Here is a 27,966-nt window from a genome sequence, read left to right on the forward strand (position 1 = left end):
TTATCCAAGACAATCACCGCACCATCCATTTTTTGGGTAGAAGGCCTTTGAGTCTAGCTTTATCTGTCTATCTAGCTTTATCTTCACCATATAGCCTTTCGTGTGAGCTTAGACACCAACCTTCTTCGGATGGATTTCGTCTCATTCAGGATATAGTTATTAAAATGCAGAAACTAGTTTTCAAAATTCGACAGTGAAATTTCGAAAATTTTTTTTTTGATTTATTTAATTTAATCAAGCTATTTTAGACCTGTCAGAGCTTTTTTTTTAAAGATATTTATCTTAGACCGCAAAATATTTCAGAGGGTTTATACGGGTTCAAAAGCTTGGTATCGAAAGCCCTAAATGCTACCTAAACATGCTAAACATACTAAAATATAAAAATATCCAAAACAGCTTAGAGAGGAAAAGATTAAATTAATCTAATGACACAAATAAATGCCGTCTTCCTTATTTAATCCTTTTCGGAAACAACTTCTTTACTCTTCACAAATTATGTGGTGGATATTTTCTCAACGTACATACTCTTATTATCTAACCTGACATTTTAGATATATTGTTTTGGTAAAATAACAGAACAGAATTAATTAAACTTATTGCTATAAATTAAATCCGGATGGGAATTTTCTGATGTCTTCCTTTTCAGAATTTGTTTAGGATTGTGAAGATTATGTTAGGTACCTAATTTAATTCTAAGAATAGTCTCTGAGCCGAATATAAAATTGGAATCTTTCTCAGTTTCTCTCACTTAAAAAAATTGTGTATTTCAATTGCTCAAAGTAACCTTGTAAAAGTTATTTTCAAAGAAAATTTCGGATCTTCTTCGGAGAGAAAATATTCTACATTAATTATTGTAGGTTAGAGTAACTAAATATAACCTCATATCTTTTATAAAAATTAAAAAAAAAGACGGTGAATATTTTAAATCTCTCTCTTTATTTACCAAATTAACAAATTAATGAAGATTATGGCTCTTATTTTATTTTCATCAACTTTTCAATAATTTTTTTTAAGGTTATGTTCAATATAACCTCAAATTTCAAAGTAAATGCTTATAATAAAGTAATAAGTCACCTCTTTTTCTTCATAAGTGTACTTTAATTTTCTTATATTAAAATTATCCCTTCACCGTGTTGTATAAAATATATTTCTGGTTAAGAATCCTGCAGGATTCTTCAACGTGAAACCTAATCGCTGATTTTAAAATGTTTCTCGAGCGCCTGCCAGCACTCGTAGTACTTTGCATCGAGTTTCTGGCAAGTTTCAGCTCCCCATTTGGTCACTGCCATGCTCAATGATGATTCAAACATAAATGATTGGGTGCCGTCGGCTACTCTTTGTGGCTGAAGCTTAGCATTAGATGCTCCTTCGAAGCAATTTTTGTCGGGACCATGGGGGGTCATCATGGAGTGTAGCGAAGCGCCTCCGGGACGAAAGCCTCCTTCCTTTGCTTCATAAGATCCAAAAATCAATCCCATAAATTCACTCATGCAGTTTCCTGAAATCATGAAGGATTATTTAGTATTTAGTTGTTGAACGAAAAAAGATTTCACAATCTTACTGTGATAGTATGGTGGCCTGAATGTGTGTTCCTGAACTGACCATCTTGGAGGGAAGATAACAAAGTCTGCAATGGCTGTTCCGGGTTTTGAACTGGGGCACGTAAGAACGGTGAAAATGCTAGGATCCTACAAAAATTTGAACGTTGATTGTTTTCCGTTAGTTTGAATTTAAATTTTGACATTTCGAAGGACTGTCAGTTTTTCGAAAAATGAAAAATTTAACGATAGTAAGATTTCGAACTACTTACGCAATGATCAAAGCTGACCGAATTTATGACCATAAAATCGGCCAAACTGTATTTGTAAGGAGCGTAGTTTCCATGCCAGGCCACAACATCGAATGGACTATGTTTCTGTGTTGCTACAAAGAGAGCTCCCTGGAATTTTGAGATGATCTTGAAGGAATCCACTTCGCGATCCTCAAACCAGGCAACGGGTGTTTTAAAATCCCTTGGGTTAGCTAGTCCGTTTGCCCCAATAGGGCCTAGATCTGGTAGTCGAAAATGGTTGTCGTAGACTTCGAGGATGTAACCACGGGTGGGTCCTGTAACGGACACTGAAAAACGCATACCCTGCTGAATCACTACGATTTCATTGGGTTCCACGTGAATGCGCCCAAATTCCGTTACAATGTCCAGACTTCCTTGTTGAGGCACAATCAGAAAGTCTCCGTCGCTGTTGTAGAACGCTCGATTCACCATGGGAGCGTTGCACAAGTAAACATGAACCGCAACACCGTGACGCCCTCGGGCGTCTCCGGCTCCGCAAATTGTGTGAAATCCATCGACAAAATCAACAGTACCGGTCAGAGGTACATCGAAGGGGTTCCAGCGCATCTGGTTAGGATCTGGTGGTTGTTCGGACCAGTTGTCGTGAAAGTGAGGTGCTCCATTGTACCTGGTGAATGGCGTATGGACGACAGATGGACGAATTCGGTAGAGCCAGGAACGGGTATTTTCTGTGCGAGGAGCTGTAAAGGCTGATCCTGAGAGTTGTTCGGCATAGAGACCCCGAGCACATTTCTGCGGGGAATTCTGACCAACTGGCAAGGTATCAGGACAACGAGGATCTTCAGTTGCGAAATGGGATCCAAATCCCGTTAAGTACTGAAAGACATAATCATTGGAGTCTAAGGGCCTTGACAGACCTGAGGATTAGCCGAGAGACGGCTTAGCGTAATTATATTACAAAAAGTGTTTAAACTACATTTCCATAATTTTCCACTAAGTCGTCTCTCGGCTTAAGTCGTAAGTGTGTCTAGGACATTAGGGCCTTGACACCCTTAGGACTTAAGCCGAGTGACGGCTTAGTGGAAAATGATAAAAATGTAGTTAAACCGTTATTTCGAATATAATTAGGGCCTTGACAGACCTGAGGATTATCCGAGAGACGGCTTAGTGTAATTATATAAGAAATAATGGTCAAACTACATTTCCGTCATTTTCCACTAAGTCGTCTCTCGGCTTCAGTCCTAAGTGTGTCTAGGGCATTACGCTAAGCCGTCTCGTCTAATCCTCAAGTCTGTCAAGGCGCTTAAGAAAATTGTTCATTCGCTTATTTTCTACCAAAAATTATTCTTCGAAATAAATGGCCGAACTCTATTTTATCAAGCATTACGAATAATTCTTGATTTCGAACAAAATTATTTGGGTAAAAAATGTGAACGAAAGTTACTTTCATGCAATATCGAACAAAAAATACTTTTCGAACTAAAATATCGAATTTTATTTGTTCAAATTTTATTTAACTTTCAATATAAAAATAAAGCATAAAATTAACATTAAATCATTTTCAAAATCAGTTTCCGAAAAAAAATCTTGACTTCGAACAAAATTATTATGGAATGAAATTGTGTTGTATCCGAAATGTTGAAATAAATCAATAAATGAGATTGTAAAGAATCTCAGCTATAAAACAAATTAGATCATCATGCCTCCGGCACACCTTTTAAATCGGTAAAATACCATTTAATCAAAATTCGCGTTCCTTTCTTTCTCAAAAGTTTCGCACTCAAAATTAGACTGGATTAAATTTAATTTGGTGTGATGTTCAGAAGAAGAAGAAGAGTCCGAAAGAGCAGGATAGCCATATGCAAAACTTTTAAAACTTAGTGAATTTTGCCTTTATGAAATTCTCCTTTTCTAAAAGGTGTGCCAGAGTCATTAAAATAAATTTTTGTCATACGAATTTAATTTAAGTGCATAGCATTAAGATTTAAACTAGGGGAAATGCTTCTAATTTTGTCCAGTTTCTTATTTTGGACACTTTGAGGATAACATTGGACACTAAAAATAAATTGATTAAAATGATGGATTTTTATTCCAATATTTGATGAATAATGAATTCTATCTAAATATTTGTTCTTTTTGGAAGATTTTAACACTAAATACGTTAAAATTTGAATATGATTTGAGTTGAAATTGCTTTGTTGAAAATTCAGTGTGAGCAATTGCTTACGAGAAATATGACAGAACTTCGTGGCTTACTTCAGTCTTATTTAGTTTTGGTGAAGTACTAACAAAGTTTGTTCGCTGTTTTTGAGTGATATTATTGAATATTCATTGAATATTGTGTTGATTCACGTTACTGATGATTTGTACATTTGACCTGAAGTGAGATTTGCCTTGTGAATTATATTTTTCGTGTAAAAAATGGGAAATTTTTTAAGACATTCACCAGTCAGGTGATGATTCTTATTTTGGACAGGTGTTTTTCTCACGAAATTTCGTGAAGTTTTAGCTTTTGTGATGACTAGGTTGGACAAATGCCTGGAGAAATAAAGGAGCATCATCTCTACGAAAGAGATGCAGTGAGAAATGCCTTGAAAGGCTCCCGGAAAGGGCAGGAAATGAGCGAATCCGCACGTACTTGGAGTACCGAAGTCAACTCACTTTAATGAATGATATGGAAAGTTTCTGGGCTTCTTGTGACATTCCACGTTTCCCTTACATGACCAGGAAGAGGACTTGGTAAGATTGGTTCATAAAATGAAGAACAATGGGCATCCTGTTGAGGCGGATTATCTGTCCAAATTTACAGACAAGTTGTAAAAATTAATAACCAAGTTGTCCAAAATAAGAGTCAAATTCACCTCTACATATCAATTCATTTTTAAACGTATTAAAACTAATTTCAGTAAAAATGAGATGATAAATAGCTTGCCAAGTTTCTAAACAATCCTTCTGAAAAGAGAGTAACAAGAAAAGTCAATTAGTATTGAAAATATGGCACTTCAAACTTAGGATATCGATGCTTATATGCAGACTGTCCAAAATTATAAGCACTTCCCCTATATTATAATTGGATGTTTGAAGGTAAGTACAGGAGTCTCTCTGAAATTCGGACATTTGGAACCGAAATGTCACCCGAATTAGAGAGAAATTCGGACGTCAAATTGTTTGAAATGCAAGGATTTTTAGGTGTGATTCCTTCTAATCACACCTATTTGTTCTTTTGCATACACATATTAAGTTTAAATATTCATATTTTATGGCAAATTTCATGAAAACCTCTTAACCCTTTGAGGACGATTGGGTCACCGATGACCCAAAAATGAAATTTTTCCTACGGCATTCTAAAGCTGTATTTTGCTCTAAAAAAGTTAGAAAAAAAGATTTTTTCTGATCCTCAATTTTTGACCTTTTCTTCCTTAAAGGATTAATACTGCAAATGCAAAATCACATGACAAATGAGACAAGAAAAATTACGATTTTCAGAGTTAAGAATGATGGGTAACTTTTAAAATTTCCCGGGATTTTTTAAAAATATTTTCCTTAAGTGGATTAACCCTTATCCCTTTATGGACGAATGAGCCACTACTGTTGTCCTAAAAATAAAAACTAATTTATCGGACTACAGTAAAGTACCCTGTAGTCGGCCGGTTTCTCAACTCGGCCAGTGCGACTATTTATTCACTTTATACTTAGATTTGTTATAATATGGTCTTACCGATTTAAATTTATAAGAAGGTGTATTATATTATATATAACGTAAATCAGTGAAAATTTCATAGAAGTTCACTATAAAACGTTAATAAATTGGTTAAATAATTCAACTGGCCGAGTTGAGAAACCGGCCGACTAGGGGGTACTTTACCTTATTTAGAAGTCAAAATCACGTTCTAATCGAAAAAGAAAATGTTTTTGTTTTTGGAACATCGGTGTCCCACTTGTACTTAAAGTGTTAAGTGGTTAACGTGGGTTAAAAAGATTGATGACCATGTCACATTAATATTAAGATTAATATTTTCTGAACTGCGAGAATGGCAAAAAAAGACAGCAAGTGTTTTATCATGCCTCTCTCTCGCGCTTCGCTCGAAAACTGACCCAAAGCAATTAATCGAACGCAGTAATAGAGATTAGATTACTCATCGTATTACTCCACTAGAGTGTACTCTTTCTAACACACGTAACATTCCATTTGAAATTTTGCATAATATATACCTCTCTCTCCGACTTTCCCTAATATTAAAATTATTAATCTTATATGTGACACCGCGGTGAAAAACAATTTACTGTAGACTCTCTCTCAATCAGGAATATGGGGCGAAATGTCATCCGGTTTATCGATAGATTTGGGCCTGATAAAAGAGACTGAGGCTTGAAATTTTTATTATAGATAGCCTTCATGAACCTTCTTAAACTTACAAAGTTTCAAGGGATTCGAGGAAGGATTGTGTAAAATAAAAAAAAAAATAATGAAATTTTGAACCCTATTTTTGGAATATTTGGCTTACAGAAAATATCAATACTGATTAGCTCAATTTAAGCACATTTCTCGTTAAGATAAAGTAAAATTATCTTCGACAAAGTTGTAGAGGAATAAATTTCCTATAAAAATATGTCTATTTGATATTTTTAACGTTTGCGAGAGTAAAACGTCACAAATTATCCGAACACTGATAAAATTTGCCCCAGCAATTTTGAGAATCTCCACAAAATCGACTTTTAGATAATGATTCAAAAATCACATTCTTTCGAGATAGAGGAAAATAGTCTTCTGCAATTTTGTAGAGCAGTAAATTTTCTATTATTAATCGTATCGAGATATTTATTACAAGGTAATCATTTTTACAATGTCATATCTCGTGTTGGAAGAATCTGCGAAGTCCATTGTAGACTGCCCAGGAGCGCCTTCCCGTAGTATGGTGAATGCTTCTTCCATGCTCCCGGAGTTGTTGGGCGAGGCGGTGCATTTTTATTACGTTATATCACAGTGAAAATGTCTTTTTCTAAACATTCAGATCTTTGCACCGGGCGGGACTCGAACTCACAACAGTGAATCGAGCCAGGGAATCGATCCGCCCAAGAGTCAACGGTCTTGCCTATTGCGCCACTGATTCCCCAATTTTCTATTAGAATATGCTCATTATAAAACGTTTCAGTTTTCTTAGAGATCGTGAAAGAATTAAAAATATGCGTTTTGATAAGTTTAGCCCCAGTCTCCCCTAGTGTCGTCTTATAAAAAAATCTGATTAAAGAAAAAATAATCCACCATTCAAGTTCGTGTTTAACCTATCAGCTAAAAGGAATGTATTTGTTTTTTGGTCTTCAAATGAATTTACTTAGAGTAATCTTGTCTACCGCAAAGGTTTTTTTTTCAAAAACCGTCTTTAAAAATCAGGACACAATGGCTGAATTTTGAAAATTTTGAAAAGGAAATTTCAGAAAATATAGTTAAAATATTGCACTTTTATACGCTTAATGACCAGCGCACAATAACTTTTGTTTTGTAAACATGTTTTTGACATTTCAATGAGAGTGAATGAAATGTAGATCTAGTCATCTCGCTTTCTCTCACAGAACATTTTGAAAACATGTATACAAAACAAAAGTTATTGTGCGCTGGGCATAAGTTTGAATTAAATATTTTTTTTTATTATCTTAACTAACGTCATTGTCTTCGGATACATCCTCATACGGAGTGACATAGAGACGACCTTTTTCTTCAGCGGACGCCAGCCCACTGACACTTTGTTTGCCGAAGCAACTTACAGTAGACTCTCGCAAATTCGGCTCTTTTAAGATCGGGCTACTTTTTAATTCGGGCAGCGGTTGCATTTGAAAAAAGTGTGTTGTCATTTTTCAAGTTTGATTATGATTATCAAATGAATCAAATATGCTCAAATTTGGTATGGTTTGTCTTAGTTTTGATGTGATTTTGCATTATTGAGGGATTTTCATCCAATTTACGATATATATGAGTGTGTAAACTCAATATCTATATACATACATGAATAAAAAATCGTTGCATTTCAAAAACTTTGTCGCCCGAATTTCTGTCTAATTCGGCTGACATTTCGGTCCCATATGCCCGAATTTGAGAGAGTCTACTGTACTTTAATTTGCATTTGGAAATATTGTTTAAGGGAAGGGCGCGTAAAAAAATGTGCCTGCAGAAAAAGCGATCGCAGCGCCATAAAGGATACAATAAAGAAAACTGAGTCTTTACTAGACTATTTAGATTTTAGATCCGAAGACAATGCTAACGTGCAAATCCTAAAGCTCCAAAATAGAATCACACTGATCTTTGCGAATATTTAGCTTAGTCGCTCAAATTTTGTGATAAAGCATCAGCCATGTATAAGGGAAAGTATTTTTATTTATTAATGGATTCATGTCCCAGTACAATTTTTAAGTACATTATTGGGGCTGTATAAAAGTACATTATTGGGGCTGTATAAGTATTCTCCTTTCGAATTCGAACATTCATGCCTTCAAATAATGTGAATTTTCTTTTAGTTTTTCTAAGAGACTTATGCATTTCCATTAAATATTAGTTAGCTTATTTATCAATTATTGATAATTGTGTGATAAATCTGTAAGTATCTTAGGAAAAATAATAGAAAATTCATATTATTCGAAGGCATGAACGTTCGAAGGGACAGCACTTTCTCCTAGAGATGTTCTTTGCAGAAACTCTATCTTTATCTCTTATCGTTAAATTTTGCGGGCTGAAAATTCTCGAGGATCAGCCTATTTCTATTTTTGGTGCTTAACCGATTTAACAGTAAATATTTGATCATATAAAATTAGAATATTTAAAAAGACAACAAAAAATATAAATCCTTGCATGATCCATGATCCATTCATTTCTAAAAACTTAAAAATGAACACATTTGCCCCTTTGGCCTTATTTTTTTAATAGATAATTTTTCTCCAAAGATATTTCGATATCAAGCAAATCTTAGATTGTCTGCATTATATTGCTACTCTCTTGTGAATAATCTTTAATATCACTCTATTAAAACCAGTTTCTTTAAAATTTTTAATTTGTTTTCTAGGATTTATGAAATAAAGAGCAAAACACATTTTATGGAACATTTTAACACTGGTCTCACATTGAGAGACACTTGAGATCTCATTTTATGACTATTTTAGTTCACTGATAAGATCAGGGGCAATCATCACAGATTTTTCCAAGCAGCATTTCACAAAACTCTCACTTTCATCACCTTATAATCCAATGCCATGTTCTGCAAACTGATAAACTTTTCACTTATTCACTTGGGGCAAATAGCAAGAGATTTGAGAGGAATTTCCCAGGAGGAGATCTGTTCTTGTTCACTTGTGCGACAAAACTGCTGCCTTTTCGACGAAATTCCCTGGTTTTGCTTCTGAATCTTTTGAATATTTAATCAGAGATTTAACTAATAATGCCACGAGACGAGAAAAACAAACCTTGTTGTTGCTCCAGAACAAGTTTGTCTCCAAGCCACGATCATCGTTGCACGTCGATCACCTGGCGATCAGGAAGGTATGCTGTGATACTTGGAGCCACAAACCAATGATATTTTCTGCGTTCTATGATGAAAATCACACACCCATTTATTTTCTTCTGAGTCAACACGTCATATTTCAGTGGCGAATGATCAGTAGAGAGAGAAAATTCGATCCGTCGTCGTTGAGAAGAATTTGCTGATTTGCATAATTCTTATCACATCTTAGAATTTCTTATCTTTCGCTCCATGTATTTTGCCTTGTTTATCTATACAAGAAGCAAATTAATGTATTTGTTTTATTTATTTTATATATTTTTAAGAGTTCTTTTTTTTAATATACTTGAATTAATAATATTTTGCTGATTTTCTAAAAAAAATTATGCACAAAAAAGACCGTTGGGTCTTCTCACAAATTTTAATTTTTAAAACCCGGTTTCCCGATTCAAATAGCAGAGTCCTCTGTGTGATTTTTGTTCAATCAGCGCGTTTCCCCTCCTCGACCTCGCGGAGCATCATAGAATTCTGCCAAACTGAAGAAAACTGTGGCGTGTGTACTCCGATAAGTGTTTACGTTTTTGTGTTTTCTCAAGTAAAGGTAAGAATTTTTCCAGAAATTTTCAAACAGAGTCATTCTTTGAACATTTTTCAAAGTTTATTGGGTGATTGTTGCTACTGCAATATCGAAATTGTACATGAAAAATGTATTTTAGCGTTTTCCAGCAAGTTGTCAAACCCCATTTCAGTTTTTGGTGTTTTTTGGCGGAAAATACGCATAATTTTTCAGTGCTCGATAGTTAATTACATTTCCTGATGCTCTAAGATTGAAATTCCCATATTAGTACCAGCGGTAAGGGTGAATTTACATTGCAATCATGTGAAGAATTTCAGGGAGGAAGCGCCGGAGAAAATGTTGGTTAGGAGTCTCCGGAACTTTTTGGCGTGCGCAATTCTTTTAAGAATCCGTACAGTTGATTGTAAATCGACATTCCAAAGATTTCATATCATTTTGTTCTCTTAAAAATTAGAACTTTCCCAGGTGTAGAGAAAAATCTTCTGGATTTTACTCTCATATGCGATATTAATTCTCACCGGAGAGTCGCTTCAGGTCAGCTTCCCGGAAAGGTTTTTCTACCTGGATTCTACATTTTTATGTTTTAAAATAGCCAAGAAAAAGTTGGAAGATAAAAATCTCAAGGCCGTGCTATGCATGGAAGAGAAATACGCAGATTTATCAAATAATGATGCTAAAAAATTGTTTAACATTATTATGTTACTCTCACATAATAATATTCTTCCCGCCATTCAATATACAGTCCCTATCTTAACAACTAGAACAAGCAGTAAAAAAATATGTTCATTATTTCTAGATCTCGATATTATCGTTTTATTACTCATTTAACCCATTAAGGACGATTGGAACACCGGTGTCCCATAAAGAAAATAATTTTTCCTGACTACCTAGGGGAAGTGCTTATAATTTTGGACAATCTGCAAATAAGCAACGATATCCCAAGTTTGAAGTGCGATATTTTCAATACTAATTGACTTTTTTTGTTACTCTCTTTTCAGAAGGATTGTTTAGAAACTTGGCAAGCTATTTATCATCTCATTTTTACTAAAATTAGTTTTAATACGTTTAAAAATGAATTGATATGTAGAGGTGAATTTGACTCTTATTTTGGACAACTTGGTTATTAATTTTTACAACTTGTCTGTAAATTTGGACAGATAATCCGCCTCAACAGGATGCCCATTGTTCTTTATTTTATGAACCAATCTTACCAAGTCCTCTTCCTGTTCATGTAAGGGAAACGTAGAATGTCACAGAAGCCCAGAAACTTTCCATATCATTCATTAAAGTGAGTTGACTTCGATACTCCAAGTACGTGCGGATTCGCTCATTCCCTGACCTTTCCGGGAGCCTTTCAAGGCATTTCTCGCTACATCTCTTTCGTAGAGATGATGCTCCTTTGTTTCTCCAGGCATTTGTCCAACCTAGTCATCACAAAAGCTAAAACTTCACGAAATTTCGTGAGAAAAACACCTGTCCAAAATAAGAATCATCACCTCACTGGTGAATGTTTTAAAAAATTTCCCATTTTTCACACGAAAAATCTAATTCACAAGGCAAATCTCACTTCAGGTCAAATATACAAATCATCAGTAACGTGAATCAACACAGTATTCAATGAATATTCAATAATAGCACTCAAAAACAGCGAACAAACTTTGTTAGTACTTCACCAAAACTAAATAAGACTAAAGTATAAACACGAAGTTCTGTCATATTTCTCGTAAGCAATTGCTCACACTGAATTTTCAACAAAGCAATTTCAACTCAAATCATATTCAAAATTTAACGTATTTAGTGTCAAAATCTTCCAAAAAGAACAAATATTTAGATAGAATTCATTTTTCATCAAATATTGGAATAAAAATCCATCATTTTAATCAATTTATTTTTAGTGTCCAATGTTATCTTCAAAGTGTCCAAAATAAGAAACTGGACAAAATTATGAGCACTTACCCTAAAGTTATTTTTTTCTTATGTTTGTACGTAATTGAAAAGTAGAAGATTTAAGGAATCTAGGATATTTTTTGCAAGTCTCCAGCTATTTGCTAAAAAGTAAATGTTTAACCCTCTAACGGGTAAGACCGCCTCCAGGCGGTCATTCTATAAATCGCATTTACTGCGATAATATTACTTATTTGAAGTTGAAATACCTACAGTGTCCTCAGTTATAGTCTTACTAACTTATTTTCTGAAGCTGAACTCATTTTGAACTTTCGTTTGCTTACAATCTTCAGTTTTGTGTGACAGGTCAGAGAAAAAACAACAAAATGTCGTTTGCGACATTTTGCGTTTTCAAGTGCAAAAAAAGATTGTTTTAAAGTAATCTAACTGTAGTAAGAATCTGATTTCCTGAAAGATATGTTCTTCTAGTGTGTATATTTCAATTGATAAGTGTGAAAAAACTAGAAGTAAGAGTTTTGGAAGAAAAAAAGGAAAACCGCCTGTGGGCGGTCTTATCCGTTCAAGGGTAAAATTTTCAAAAATTATCGATTTTTTTATTTAATTGTTTTGGTTGTTTTAGTAAAATATATTATTATTTTGCAATATATTATATTAATCATGGAAAACAATTGAGTTTAAAATTCATATATTTTACTATTTGTTCACTATTTTTCAATTAAAATATTTCTGTCTTTTTATGCCTTAAACGGATATGACCGCCTGGAGGCGGTCTTTACCTTTTGTCAGCTGGCGCCCAAACGGAAAGAGATAATGAAGAATTAATGATATTTTTGAGTTCAGTGGACCATTAATTACCCTAGACAAAATTATTTAACTACTTATTTTGGATATTAAAGAAAACACCGTTAAAGGGTTAAGCTTAAAAATGACGAATTTTTAAAATGTCAGAATGAAAATAAATTTTGATTATTTTTCATACTTCCAATTTTTTTTATGCAAAACCGTTTTGGGAAAAAGAAACGACAATAATCAAATATAGTATTTTTCGTTAAAGTGAAAATTATTATTAATTGGTATTGTTAGAAAAATTACATAAATTTTTGGGCTATTTTTGTTCCTATCGCTCAAGGATATAAAAAATACGCCGAATCAGACTGTTGGATTTTCTAAGGCTAGATATAAGACCCTTTACTGATTTTGTATATTGGTTTAATTTTTATTGCTGATTTTCGGTCCGCAAAAACTGTCTCGTCGTTAAAGGGTTAACCCTTTAACGACGAGATACTTTTTGCGGACTGAAAATCAACAATAAAAATAAAATTGAGAAACATAATCAATGATAAGTCTTACATCTAACCTTGGAAAGTCCAATAGAGTCTGATTCGGTATATTTTGTGCTTCTATGAACGATAGGGACAAAATGTAATTTTTCTGACAATACCAATGAATAATATTTTTCGCTTTAATGAAAAATATTACGTATGAGTATTGTAGTTTTATTGCCAAAAGGGGTTTGCTTAAAAAACATTGGAAGTATAAAAAATAAAAAAAATCAGTTATGAATTTGAGAATTTAGAAATTCGCCATTTTTGAGCTTAAATATTTACTACGTAGCAAATAGCTAGAGACTTGCAAAAAATATTCTAGATTCCTTCAACCTTCTACTTTACAATTATGTACATACGAAAAAAATGACTTCAGGTAGTCAGAAAAAAATATTTTCTTTATGAGACACCGGTGTTCCAATCGTCCTTAAAGGGTTAAACGGGAGTATTTTGATTCCAAATCGGTCTATCGATATAAGATTCTTCAATGTGTTCTAGCATTCTTAATTTTTGTTTGTTTTTCATTGCTTTTATGGTTCCGGCACACCTTATATTTAGATCAGTAAAATTTCATAAAGTCAAAATTCACATCCCTTAATGCCATTAATACCTTAAGTCTTTCGTCTCTTTTGGGACTCTGGGTACCCATGGAATCAACAATTTTTTTAGACTATCTAGAATCGATAAAAATCCGATTCATTTGGATGATTACAAACTATAAGGATGTCCAAATCTAGGATATTTTTTTGCAGGATCTTAATTAACTCCTGAGCTAAGATATTGGTCAAAAATCGTGAATTTTCGATTTTCTGCTTCCTTGGACATATTGTGACTTTTTTCATATTTCTAGACCCGAATAAGGAAAAACCTCTCGGGGCCAATAAGTATGATAACTATCAATTACAGATTACATAAATTCGAAAAACAATTTTTTCATAAATTTTCAAAAAACTTGTTCAAAGTTGATGGGAATTCTCGTCCGCAAGAATCTAGAGGTCAAATGTAAGGTTATCCCGCCAATGCCCGCCATTTGCTTTTTGACACCAACCTTGTAACAAAATTCCAAGCGGGAGTGACATTTTTGCCAATATGGCCGATAATTTTGACATTTGGCAGCGCGGGAGGTTGCTTTCAGGGAAGTTTTTCCTATTCTTTCTGATTTTGGCGAATTCTGATTGCCCATGAAGTGTCTTTTATGCTTTTGAGAAAGCTTAATGTGTCTACAATAACATCGTGTTGAGAGAAATGTGTTTTAAAGTGTTATTGTGTGAAGTATTTTGAGGAATCTGTTGGCAAGCAGGAATTTGGTGTCTTGACCACTTCCTGGACATCCCACAGGATACTGGTCAATAATTCTTCTTGTTTTAGTGATCAACATTGTAAAGGGGTCATTTGACACGCAAAAATAATTCACAAAATTGATATTATTGACTTTTGGAAAATTGAAGTTTGTCTCCTTTTCGTTCTTTTGGGGACGAGAGTACACATGAGTTTTCCAATTTCCCAGAGGCGGAAAAAATTCTTTCTCTACAAAAGTATCATATTTGACCACTAAGACTTACAATAAAATGAGTTTTACTGAAATTCGTTTGCTGGATATGTTGTAGTCCGGAAAGAGCTAATCACCCCTTATCGGTAAAATTTCATGAAATCTAAATTCGTGTCCCTTTGGCGAAAGATTTTCATAAGTCAATCCCATTCTATCGGTCTCGAAATTGGAATAAATTAAATTTAATTTGTCGTGATGTTTAATTGAAGAAGAAGAGTATGCAAGCGTAGGACAGGCATATGCAAAACTTTTAAGAAAGAAAGGGATATGTAATATCTGATATTTGACTTTATGAAATTTTCCTGATCTAAAAGGTGTGCCGGAGACATTGAAGCCATTTACACCGCAGCATTGGATTGAGATTGAATTGTCCCAAAATCTGATTTTGGGACAATTTAGTCTCAATCTAAGGCGACAATCTAAACAGTTTCTTTGAGGCCATTTACACCGCTGCATTAGATTGAGACTGAACTGTTCCGAAATCCGATTTTGGAAATGGTTTTGAATTAGGACATTTACCTTACTTATTAAAAGAAACCCTCAGATTCGAGCTTTTCACTAATTATGGAAATTTATTTTGTCTATCATTTTCACTCAAGTTCTTGGCCAAAAGGGTCATCCTAGCCTTGAGAACTATCCACCAAATTTTATTTACACTCTGGAGAACAATAAAAACACGTGCAATGAGGAAATTCGATTACATTTCAGTTTTTGTTGTCGTTTCACTTTCTTCTTAAAAAATATTTTAGAATGTCCTCTTTGTAGTATAACCCCGAGGTAAAAACGCATTTTTTATATTATCTCAAAATCCTACAATGCTCTTTCGAAAATTGCTATATTTTTTGTAGAGCTGAGTAGATTTAACTTTATTACGAATCGTTTCGAAAACTTTAGAAAAGATAAAAAAAACATCCATATTTTGTTAAGCACGTCACACCACAAAATTTTATACACGACGATAGCATTTCCTATTATTCTGTCTTATAATGACAACTTTTCATGAAAGCTATTTAAATTTGGAGATTTTTGTTTTGTCAACTTGTAGTCAGTGATAATCTGTTTTAATGTGAGAAAAACCAAATCAATCAGGTATTGGACCAATTTTTCTCTTCGATTTCCGGAACATTGTCACTCACAATGAACTCTAATCAATGTTAATAAAGAGATAATGATTGGCAAAGTCTTCATCTTCTAGCCAGAGTTTCATCACTTTCATCTATGCCCTCCACGCCACTATATCAAAAACAAATATGAGCTCCTTTGATTTTGTAAAGTCCTTTTAAAAAATCAGTTTTTCTTCGAAAATAAATGAGATCTCTATTAGCCGAGACCGAGACACTTAAAAAACTTCATTAAAAAGTTTGATACTTGTGAGTCATGTGAATAAGGATGACGTCGGTCCTGAAAAGCCCGCGTTATCTAAATTTAGGTTCAGGTGGTTCAGGTACATTTCAGTATGAAGATCACAAAATGTGGCGATGAGTGTTTTTGCTGTTGTTGTAAGTTTGAATCGCGAAGATAATCTATTATAACTCTCTTGTTCAATTTTTAAAAGATCGTCATATTTAGATAAATTTGAAAGTCTTAACAGTAATAGCTACTAAAGAATTGACTCTGAATAATGAAAATATAACTAACTAACTAACTAACTATCCATAAGTATTATGCAGATTGCAGAATGGTTTATCTACCAATTCTTAGTTTAGTTAGTTTTATTTAATATTGAAAATGTTGTGAAAATTAAATATTAAAAAAAAAGTTGAAAGCAAAAGTGAACGGTCTCCTTTCTAGAGAATGTACTACTCAATGCTACTGATCAACAGTAAAAAATCAAAATTTTTTAGAATGAAGTGTTTGAGAACATTTTTTTTTCATTTTTTCAAAATAAAAAGTTTAAAGGTTATTACAAAAAACAAACGAAACGGATAAAATTGGCTCGACGCGATTCTTTACCCCAAAATTCAACTCACAATTAAATTTTCACGCATCCCGAATTGCAAGCATCATGAATTGCACGCATTTCGAGGATACATGTAAGAATCTCAGCTACCATAAGCTCATCCGGGCTTATCACTGGTCATTTTCTGTTTCAAATAGTCCAAAGAACGGTTCAGATTACGCTTCAAATCACGCACAGCTCAATCATAAAACGGTAAATGCTCTTAAAATCACGCACAGCCCGATCATAAAACGGTAAATTCGCTCAAAATCACGCACAGCCCGATCATAAAACCCTAAATGCGGAGAAATGCGAAAAATGACTAAAATCTTAGAAAAATTGCAATAGTAAACCATGAAATTTTGACAGTTCTCACACAAATTTTCCCATACACAAATTTCATTACACAAACTTAATTTTACTAGCATTATGTTAGTATCGTACTACAAATATGATAGTAATTTTAAAATTTACAACCAAAATGCTTGTGACAATACACAACTATTCCCATACACAACTTTATTTCTCACACAATTTTTTTTACTGTGTACTTATGAAACATAAAAATGTTAGACAAACCATTGCCGCTCTGAATATGGATAGGGAAGTGAGCGTGTATGACAGCCTGCTGATGCCAAAATCACACTAACACATATAGGTGAAAGCGAACATTGTTGTTCGGAACATGCCCAAACCGGCAGCATTTTCCCGGCTTCAGAACGGCAGTATCATTCTGATATGTTCAAAATTAAATATTTTTAAAATTTAACATAATTTTGTGTTATTTTTATAAAATACTTTCCGTGGTTTCCATCATTTATAGAAATAAGTGCAACTTTTTTTAAAAAAAAAATTCTACTTCCCTGTAAAGAAGGGGTGTGTGAACCGTGGCTATTTATACAAATTTTGAACACTTGCGAGTTCGAAAACTCCTATTTTTAAATTGTTTTAGGTTCTATACTTTCAATATCTCTTTGTTTTCCATTTTGTTCTTTTCTGTATTTCATATCTATTTTCTTACACAATTTTAAAAGAAAGAACTCTATTATTGTGTATAAATATAAATTATTAATTTTTCTGGAAGTATTATTTATAAAATTTACAAATATGTTTATTTTTCAAACAACTCCTTAACTAGGAGCTGAATAATTGCAACGTTATATAAGAAGAGTAGCTTCCGAATTTTCAATCGAGTATTAACAATATTTTAATTATTTATAGATTTTTTTTTATAAAACCTTTTTCAAAAATTTATTATGCGAGCTAACTTTTAAAATATTAAAACTAAAGAATTTATATCAGTAAATTTAACAATTGTCATGTAAAAACTGTAAAAGTAAAATTATAACACTGTCAATAAGAAAAGGATCTTTTGAATGAGCAGTTTTTAAAGGAGACTTTTTAATTAGCAGTTAAAATTTAATTTTTTTATCGAACAAAAAAGTCATTACAAAAGAAAAGTAAAGGATATAAAATATAGGTACATAGAGAAACTTTGGAAAATCAAACATATCGAAAATTCATGTCAGGTTTTATTCTTATGCAGCATTAACTGTCCGGGAAGTAACTACCCGGGAGTTATTGATGTTTTATAGTCCCTCTAAACTTTGAACGATCAATGTTTCCGGTTAAATTCAATAAAATCTTTCCATCGCTTCATAAGGTTTCAAGAAATTTATTTTACAACATTAAACCACAATTGACTGATCAATTATTTCTTATGGGACACTATTTCTGGTAGAAAAAATCTTTCAAATATAGCTATCTGGTGGTTCTTAACGTATTATGAGTCAATTTATACTGCAAAAATTACTAAATTTCTGGTTTATATCACTAAAAACTTATATTAGTTTATCCAGAGATTACTTTTTCAATATATAATCACAATTCGCTGTGCAACTGGGCCTCAATCTTGTAGCAAAAACCATCCGACAGTTACATCTCCGGAAGTTATTTATATATTAAAAGTTCTTCAAATCTACAAAAAAACACTAGTTTCTTGGTCAAAATCACCAAAAATCTTCTCATAGTTATATCATGCATTAACTGTTCTCATTTATTCACGATCTACTAAATAACTGAGGCCCCATTCTTTCAAAAAAAATCCGTCCGGGAGTTGGCTATCAGGGAGTATTTGGTATATTTTGATTGCAATAAAACTATGAAAAATTTAACTAATTTGGAGCATAAATCACTGAAGACCACTTGATAATGCATCACAATACCAAGTTTTAGCAATTTCAAAGTCCCACTTAATAAATTGGGGCCCTATTCTTCTTATAAAACATTGAAGTCTATTTGACATTTCAAAGTTAGGTTATAATTCGTTATTTTCTAGATTTCAACTATGTTTTGAACGGTTTTCACCGGTTTTTCGTCACTATATGTTAGAAAATCACTTGCTTTAACTAATTTAAGTGTTATTTTTACATAAAAAAACTTAAAAAATTAGCGAAAAACTAAGAAAATGTGGGAGAATCCCGCATGCAAACAACCGAGAATTGAAAACTCGCACACTAACGCAAAACCGAATAAGCAGGCTGTCATACACGCTCACTTCCCTATCTATATTCAGAGCGGCAATGGACAAACCTTATCATTTTTTCATGATGCGCGAAAAAAAGCCTCATTTGCTGGCTAAATGTACCCCGGTTTCCCCTACTGAAGAATTAAAGACTTGAAAGTGTTTAAAATTTTATTGTATGTACTGTATTTTCTTTATCCAATTCCGAAAAAAAGTCAAAAGTCATTGACTATAAGATTAGGAAAAAGCACATAGTAATTTTTAGAGCAATACCACTTGTAATTTATGAATATTTTTATATTGCGATAGAGATCTGAAAAAAATCAATTAATTTTTCTCTCGCACTTCCCATTATTTCAAAACAAAGTATCGAATAACAGAGAGTAAATTCTTATTTGAAAATTATCTTAGACAAATAAACATTGTGTAAAATGTGAATTGAAGAGATTTTGATTGGGTATAATGATAAAACTAATGCAGAATTCCTCTCAGCAGAGTGTTCTCTGTTGTGTGGAAATAAAACAAAATGTCCGATAGGCGGTACTATGAGCGGGATGAATACCGCGAGAGATCGCACGATCGTGGTCGTAGTCATGGACGGGATTACGAGAGGACCCATCGGGATCGCAATGGACGTCGAGATCATGGGGAGGGGAGCAGTAGTCATGGCTATGGGAGATCATCGCACAGTAGTAGGCACGATGATCGCTCAAGGTCCAATTCATCGCGATATGATAGGCGCAGTAGCCGAGAGAGAGATCGATATTCTCCACCAGGACGCTCCTCAGCCTACGAATCGTCTTCCCATCGTCCATATGAGTCATCACGGAGATCGTCTTATGGATCACCCGAGCGATCATCATCACGCTATGAATCCTCGTCCAGGAAGTCATCATATGACTATGATTCCTACGATAGACCCCGTGCATCATCATCAAAAGTCCCTTATTATGAATATGAAGGCGGCGGAAGTGGATCATCATCTCATAGATCACATTATCCATCTGAACGTTCACCACCACCACCGCTACCACAGCCATCTACATCCTTCAGGCCACCCAAGACCAGGGGATTCCGGGGCGGTGGTGGGGGGAGGGGATCAAAAAGGGGTGGTGGGGATGCATCACGTGGTTCTCGACGAGGAAATCGCGCCATAACTGACCTCATTGTCACCAGACCGACTTCGCTGAATACCAAAAAGGGCACAACAGGGACAACAATTACCCTCCTGGCCAATTACTTTAGGATCATAAAGAAGCCCGATTGGAATATCTACAAGTACCGTGTGGACTTTATTCCCGAAGTTGAGGCACTGAATCACAAGAAGGCCATCATGAGGCGTCAAATACCCAAATTGGGATCATTTCAATTTGACGGAGCAATGATTTTCTCACCGTACAAATATGCCAGTGATCCCATGGTGATTGTGGAAAAAGATGAAAAAGATGATCCAATTCAGATAAATGTTCGATTTGTGGGACAACTTCTGTCGACTGATGGGCAGTACACGCATCTCCTCAATCTCATCATGAGAGCCACAATTGAGAGTCTCAATATGCAGAGGGCCTATGGGCCAAAGGGTACCAAATACTTTGATGCTCTTCAGAAGGTATATTTTTTTTAATTCTTCAGAGTGATTTCCATGAATTGTACCTTGAGCTTTTCAATTGTCCCTTTAGATTGACATCAATACGCAAAATTTGCAAGTATGGCCAGGTTTCTGCACGGCTATCCGTCAACATGAGAGGGACATTATGATCTGCACAGAATTGACACACAAAGTCATTCGAATGGAGAATTGCTACAATGTCATGCAGCATTACTCCAGAGATCCGGATAGTGTCAAAAAGGAATTGATTGGTGAGTAACATGTTCCATTCTATTTTGTGACTTATGACCTCTGCACATTAGGGGCAATTTCTTTTAAATGCTTTTTTAAAGAAAATTTCCCCTATCCTTAACCCTTTATGGACGATTGGGACACCGGTGTCCCATAAAGAAAATAATTTTTCCTGACCACTTAAAGTTATTTATCCTTATGTTTGTACGTAAATTGCAAAGTAGAAGGTTGAAGGAATCTAAGATATTTTTTGGAAGTCTCCAGCTATTTGCTATATAGTAAAAAGATCATCAGATTCTTGGAACGGACTGGACTGAGCAGCGAAATTTGATAATGATCATAAAAAAAATTTGTTCCTAAAAAAAGGCAATATGGTACACACGGAGTAATGTCTTGAAAGACTAAAGGGCCCCCCACTTAAGGATCTCAGATCCGTTTCTCAATGGGCGCATATGGCCTATGTCGTCGCGCGCCTCAAAACATATAATAATAATAATAAATTTTAAATGCTTTTTTTTTAAATGCTCATAATGAAAATTAATTTTAATTATTTTTTATACTTCCAATTTTTTTTAAGCAAAACCCTTTCGGGAATTAAAACTACAATACTCAAACATACTATTTTTCATTAGATTGAAAATTATCGTTCATTAGTATTGTCAGAAAAATTACTTAAATATTTTGACTATTTTTGTTCTTATCGTTCGTACAGGCAAGAAATACATCAAGTCAGACTCTGTTGGCTTTTCGAAGCCCAGATATAAGACCTTCTACTGGTTTTGTTCATTGTTTTCATTTTTATTGCTGATTTTTGGTCCGCGAAAACTGTCTCGTCGTTAAAGGGTTAAACGTCAGATTTTTTTTTAAAAGCAATTTTTGACGAAAATTGCTTATAGTGTGTAGACATCATAGAGTTAACATGAAAAAATTTCATCCCAAAATCCGAAAATTATCGCAAAAAAAATTTACCGTTTTTCAGGCTAAATATCACTCTGAGAAACGGTTTTGAGAAGTCAGTTTGCCAACTAAATATAAAAAATATAGGAGAGCATGAGGCATTTCAGGAGCTGTTTTTTTTTTCAGGATATTGAATATAATATTTAAGCTAATTAAATTTACATACATAGCTTCACTTTTCAATTTGTCCTTATGAATACAGCGCAATTTTTACGTTTACTTACTATTCCAATTTTTTGCATTTTCGAAAGTTTTAAAACTGCACCACTCGGTCCTTAATCCGGTCATGCTTTTGATCATTTATAGCTCAGGTCAAAGGAAAACGAGAAATTAGACCTACAGTGTCCGCTCATCCGGATCAGCGTAATCCGGACGAGTTATCGACGATTACATTTAAAATAATTTTGAGGTTATGTATGCAATGCAAGTGTGTTTAGCAATGAAAATTAATTTCCTGTGATGTTTTTGTTTAATAAATGAAGTAAAATAGCATAGAATGTATATAGAATTATCCGAATTATCTAATTATGTCTTTTTAAGTTTCTTTAAAACTTTTATTCTAATTCTACAAAAAAAAATCTTGTATTATATTTTCGAAACCTTGAACAAATTCAAAAAATCCAACCGGGTTACAAAGCGGACATCTGTCAGATTGTTTCCCAATCATCCGGATTACAAGCGAGCACTATATCTTTTAAAAGTTTCCTATTTCAAACAAATTATGACAATGACATATTAAATTGTATTGAAATTGGACATAGGAGTTTCGAAATATTCGACATCGAAATTTTGAAAATTTCAGGGGTTCAAGAGTTTTTCGATTACTCGAACTTTAAGAGAGCGCAGATATAATCCGTTTTTTGTTTTCAATTTTTCACCGGCCTGGAGCGCGAGCGATATGAGATATCGATATCCGATCTTCGTTGACTCCCCCTATAAGTGAACATTACCTCCTTAGTTTTGTTTCTACCCAGTCAACTCCTCCTCCGTCATCAAAACCATGTTTTTTTTTGTTTATAAAACGGCACCTACATTATTTTTAGCTGAGATTGTTTACAATCTTAGCTTTTGTGGACCTCGTCAGATCGGGCCCAAATTTTGGATTTACACGTTTTGACACTCATAGATCACGAATATCATATGCGCTAAAAATCGATTTTCGTGGACGTCCTGTCCCGTCCCGTCCGTCGTATAACCACTTCTGAAGAGAGAACAGAGAGAGATATCGACAAGCGGTTTTCGGCAAAGGTTAAATGTCGATGGGCGGCTAGAAGTAGGTGATGTCAGATCCACCCTCCCCCTCCTTCCGCCATTTTGGAATACCCCTAAATTTTGTTTTTTTCAATAACTCAGCCCTAGTAACTATTATACCTAGGGTCTACTATTATTCAGACGTTTCGTCTGGTATTAGAGCTCTAAAGCTTACGAATTTGACAGTTCATTGCCGTTAGGGCAATGCTAGAAATGCCCTTGTCGTACTTAATATATAGAATCTATAATTTGTTTGCCGTCCTTAGTAGGGTATTTTAAAATTTCATCTGCAGGTAAGTAGTAACTCATATGCAATTAAAATTCTTCAGTTCCCCCAGTTTCAAAGTGTTCATCATGGAATCCTTGGGCACCCCAACCTTTTTCATGGTTTCCTTGCTTAAGTCGCCACTGTTCCTTTAACACAACACTTCAAACCCAAAGTTTTGAGAACATCGTCCACGATATTTTTCCATCTCTTACGGATGGAAAAATTTCCATCTCTTTCGCTCATACAGTTTCATGGGCATTCTCTCCTCTGGCTACGGCAATTGTGACCGAGTCAACACAATCTTCTTGCTCGAATAGAGGCTACAATGTCGGCTTCTTTATAAAACTCCTCCAGTTCATATTTCATCCTTGATCGGAATTCCCCCGTAGTTTCCACTTAGAAAGGTCCGTAGATTCGTCGTAAGACCCATCTCTCAAAGATCAGCAGCTTTCTTTCTTCTGTGCGCGTCAACGATACCGTTTCCAAACCATACGTTATGACTGGCTTCAGTATGGTTCCGTATATTTTGATCTTTTTTGACCACGAGACGTTGCATGTTCGAAATATCGATGAATGTGGAGTGTAGCTTTTATTTCCAGCCGCGAGCTTCTCATTAACCTCTATTCCAACTTCACTTCCCGTCGTCAGTACCGATACGAGGTATTTGAAGTCATTGACAACCTCAAAATTCCACTTGTCTAAAGTAACATTCTGACGGAATCTGGATGCTGCGTCGCCAGTGACCATGGATTTCGTTTTGCTTTTGTTGATCTTAAATCCCATCCTCTCAGCTTCTGTGGTTACTTCGACGAATGTCTTCTTCACCGCGAGTGTGGAGCTATCCGTAATATTGATGTCGTCCGCGTAGACCAAAAATTGCGAGAATTTATCATGGTTTCCTTGGCTACTTAGTTAAGTGTATCCCGTCCCGTCACCATGCGATCATCATGTAATCCTTGAGTCTACAACCTTTTTCGTGGTTTCATCGGGTTACTAAGTGTATCCTCTCGTCAAGCATCTTTGTGGAGTCCTTGGGTACTCCTATCTTTTCCACGGTTTTCTCGGGTTGCTAAGTGTACCCCGTCGCCAAGCGTTCCTCGTGGACTCTTTGCTTTGCGTACTTCAACCTTTGCCATGGTTTCCTCGAGTACTTAGCTAAGTGTATCTCGTCGCCAAGCGTTCCTCGTGGAATCCTTTTCCTCAGGTAGCTAATTGTACCCCGTCGCCAAGCGTTCCTTGTGGACTCCTTGCATACTTCAACCTTTGCCATGGTTTCCTCGAGTACTTAGCTAAGTGTATCCCGTCGCCTAGCCTTCCTCGTGGAATCCTTGGGTACTCTTATCTTTTCCACGGTTTCCCCGGATAGCTAAGTGTACCCCGTCGTCAAGCGTTCCTCGTAGACTCTTTGTGTACTTCAACCTTTGCCATGGTTTCCTCGAGTACTTAGCTAAGTGTATCCCGACGCCAAGCGTTCCTCGTGGAATCCTTGGGTAGTCCAATCTTTTTCACAGTTTCCTCGGGTAGCTAATTATACCCCGTCGCCAAGCGTTCCTCAAGGAATCCTTGGGTACTCTTATATTTTCCGAGATTCCTCTGGTAGCTAAGTGTACCCCGTCGCCAAGCGTTCCTCGTGGACTCTTTGCGTATTTCAACCTTTGCCATGATTTCCTCGAGTACTTAGCTAAGTGTACTCCGTCGCCAAGTGTTCCTCGTGGATTCTTTGCGTATTTCAACCTTTGCCATGGTTTCCTCGAGTACTTGTTAAGTGTATCCTGTCGCCAAGCGTTCCTCGTGGAATCCTTGGGTTCTCCTATCTTTTCCACGATTTCCTCGGGTAGCTAAGTGTACCCCATCGCCAAGCGTTCCTCGTGGACTCTTTGTGTACTTCAACCTTTGCCATGGATTCCTCGAGTACTTAGCTAAGTGTACCCCGTCGCCAAGCGTTCCTCGTAGAATCCTTGCGTGCTTCAACTCGTTCCATTGTTTCTTCAGATAGTTAAGTATACCCGGACGATTTCTTTATTATTTAAGGGTTGCCTAGCATTCTCTACAATAAGCTACTGCCTCTCTATATGCTAAGCCCACAGATTTTCGTAGTAGAACATGATACGATTGTCGTGCTTTTGTCTATTTGCAGGCAAAGTCGTTGTGACAGAGTACAACAATGCAACATATCGTATTGACGATGTGGACTTTTCTCTCTCACCGAGTTCGTCTTTTGAAAAGAAGTCTGGAGAAAGAACAACATTCCTCCAATACTTCCGTGATCGCTACAATTGCACTATTCGTGACACGCGTCAACCACTTCTAGTGTCCAGATCCAAGGCAAAGGATGTCCGTGCTGGACGTCCTGAAGTGCTCAATCTGGTGCCGGAATTATGTCGTTTGACGGGCTTGACGGAGGAGATGAGAACAAATTTCAGGTTGATGCGTGATCTTGCACAGCATACCCGTGTTAAGCCGGATATGCGAGTGAAGCGTTTTTTGGAGCTCAATCGTCGTATTCAGCACGAAGAGAAGGCTAGAGATGTGATGAGGAAGTGGGAGATGGATTTAGATAGGCATCTTGTTGAATTTACAGGACGTGTATTGCCGACGGAATTGATTTATTTTGGCAATAGGCAAGAGGAGACGCCTAGGAATGCCGATTGGACGGGAGCATTGACGAGGAATCGTCTGTTTGAAACGGATAAATTGATCAATTGGCACTGTGTGTGTACAAATCGAGATTTTGGAGTGGTGTCCAAATTTCTCAGTTTTTTGAGTAGTGCTGCAAGGAATTCAGGATTGGATTTGGCTGATCCTAGGATCATACGAATTGACAATCCTCGGGTGCAGGCCTATATCAATGCCATTGAGCAGGCTTGCAATGATTCCTCACAGATTATTATGTGTGTGGTACCCAGTCAGGATGCCAGTCGTTACGGTGCCATTAAGAAGAAGTCCTTTGTGGAAAGGGCTGTTCCAACTCAGGTTATATTGACAAAAGTTATGTCAAATGATAAGATTTTGAAGAGTGTTTCGGCAAAGTTGATGGTGCAGATGAATTGCAAATTGGGCAATGCACCGTGGACCGTGAAGATTCCGGCAAGTGGAATAATGACGGTGGGATTTGATGTGACGTATGATGTGAGGGATAAGAGAAAGTCCTATGGGGCTCTTGTGGCTACAATGGATCTGAGACAGTGCAATTCGTTCTTTAGCACGGTGTCTCAGCATTCGCATGGGGAAGAGATGAGTAACTTCCTTGTGGTTAATATGATGAAGGCACTCAAGCAGTATCAGTATATTCATCATGAACCACCAAAGAAGATCATTTTCTACCGAGATGGCGTTGGTGAGGGTGATCTTTCCCATGTGCTTGAATTTGAGGTTAGGAAGTTGTCAAATGATCTGAAGGCGATGTATGGCGAAGGAGCTCCGAAGTTGACCTATATCATCGTCACAAAGAGGATCAATACGCGTCTTTTTAGTCGAACGCATCATGGAGAGTGCACAAATGCTCCTCCTGGAACTGTCGTTGATGACATCATCACACTACCGGAACGATATGACTTCTTCATTGTGTCCCAATCCACCAAGGAAGGCACAATTTCACCCACGAGCTACAACGTTATTTTCGATGAATCAGGCTTTTCGGCTGATAAAATCCAAATTTGGACATACAAAATGACCCATCTCTATTACAATTGGAGTGGAAATGTCAAGGTCCCAGCCGTTTGTCAGTATGCCCAAAAGTTGGCCTTCCTCGTTGGTCAGTTCATTAATCAGGAACCAACTCATTTGTTGGAGAAGAAGTTGTATTTCTTGTAAGGAAGGGTCGAACTGATCAAAATGATAACGACAATTTGTAGTCGTTTCATCTTTTTATCATTTTTTTTTTTAAATTTTATTATTTTTTATAATCATTTGACGTCAATCATGATTCAAAATTTACCTAAAATAAAATGCATTCCATGCATTTTATTTTTCAAAATGTTTTTTTTTAAATTTCGGAATTTTATTTTATATTTTTTGTTTATTGTGAAAGAAACGTCAGAGATGTGGGCCAAAAGGAGTCTTGGCAGCTGTCAAAGTTTATTTGTTTTCTTTATTTTTTAAATAAAATTTCAAGTTCTTAATTATATAAAGTATTGGTTTTAAAATGGAAATATTTTATAAAATTTGTCAAGGATATATTTTACCAGTTTAAAAAATGAAAGAGTTATTTTTTGACGTTTCGTGTTTTAGGTTAGTTTCAACATAACCTCATTTGGTTTGATGTAATATCAAAATCCAACCGTTTCAGCAAATAAATGTTTTCCGACAATTTTCTATGTTTCTAAACCATGGCATTTTTAAACAAAATGTGAATTGTAATTGTGTAATTAAAAAAAAACAAACAATTTTTTATAATATTTTTTTTTAATATATTTCTTTAAATATTTCTTTCAAAGGAAATTCTTTTAATAAACTTTTGTATCCCGTATGTTTATTTTTTATTTATTTTTTTAATTTATATAAAAGTATTTCAAATCATTTTAAATAAAAAAATATATTTTTTATTTTTTTTCCT

General features: G+C 35.2%; 2 protein-coding genes across 4 annotated transcripts; one reads left to right on the forward strand and one right to left on the reverse strand.

Annotated features, from left to right (window-relative positions):
* Window positions 1–917: 917 nt before the first annotated feature.
* Window positions 918–9,364, reverse strand: LOC129803519 (homogentisate 1,2-dioxygenase). 2 transcript variants are annotated; one of them, XM_055850133.1, is made up of 4 exons: window positions 9,007–9,364; window positions 1,811–2,668; window positions 1,562–1,688; window positions 918–1,498 (listed from the first exon to the last, which is right to left on the reverse strand). In XM_055850133.1, exons 1-4 carry the CDS (start codon window positions 9,031–9,033, stop codon window positions 1,188–1,190), a joined length of 1,323 nt encoding a protein of 440 aa, XP_055706108.1. In that variant the 5' UTR covers window positions 9,034–9,364; the 3' UTR covers window positions 918–1,187. The 2 variants fall into 2 exon arrangements, with proteins under 2 accessions (XP_055706108.1, XP_055706109.1); XM_055850134.1 differs by having other exon boundaries at window positions 9,016–9,354.
* A 395-nt stretch (window positions 9,365–9,759) lies between these two features.
* Window positions 9,760–27,720, forward strand: LOC129803498 (protein piwi-like). 2 transcript variants are annotated; one of them, XM_055850099.1, is made up of 4 exons: window positions 9,760–9,877; window positions 19,591–20,704; window positions 20,775–20,955; window positions 25,549–27,720. In XM_055850099.1, the coding sequence occupies exons 2-4, from the start codon at window positions 19,622–19,624 to the stop codon at window positions 27,222–27,224; spliced, it is 2,940 nt and encodes a 979-aa protein (XP_055706074.1). In that variant the 5' UTR covers window positions 9,760–9,877; window positions 19,591–19,621; the 3' UTR covers window positions 27,225–27,720. The 2 variants fall into 2 exon arrangements, with proteins under 2 accessions (XP_055706074.1, XP_055706075.1); XM_055850100.1 differs by having other exon boundaries at window positions 9,781–9,877; window positions 19,588–20,704.
* Window positions 27,721–27,966: the final 246 nt, after the last annotated feature.

Source organism: Phlebotomus papatasi, chromosome 2 (assembly GCF_024763615.1).
Source record: "Phlebotomus papatasi isolate M1 chromosome 2, Ppap_2.1, whole genome shotgun sequence".
NCBI classification, from domain to species: domain Eukaryota; kingdom Metazoa; phylum Arthropoda; class Insecta; order Diptera; family Psychodidae; genus Phlebotomus; species Phlebotomus papatasi.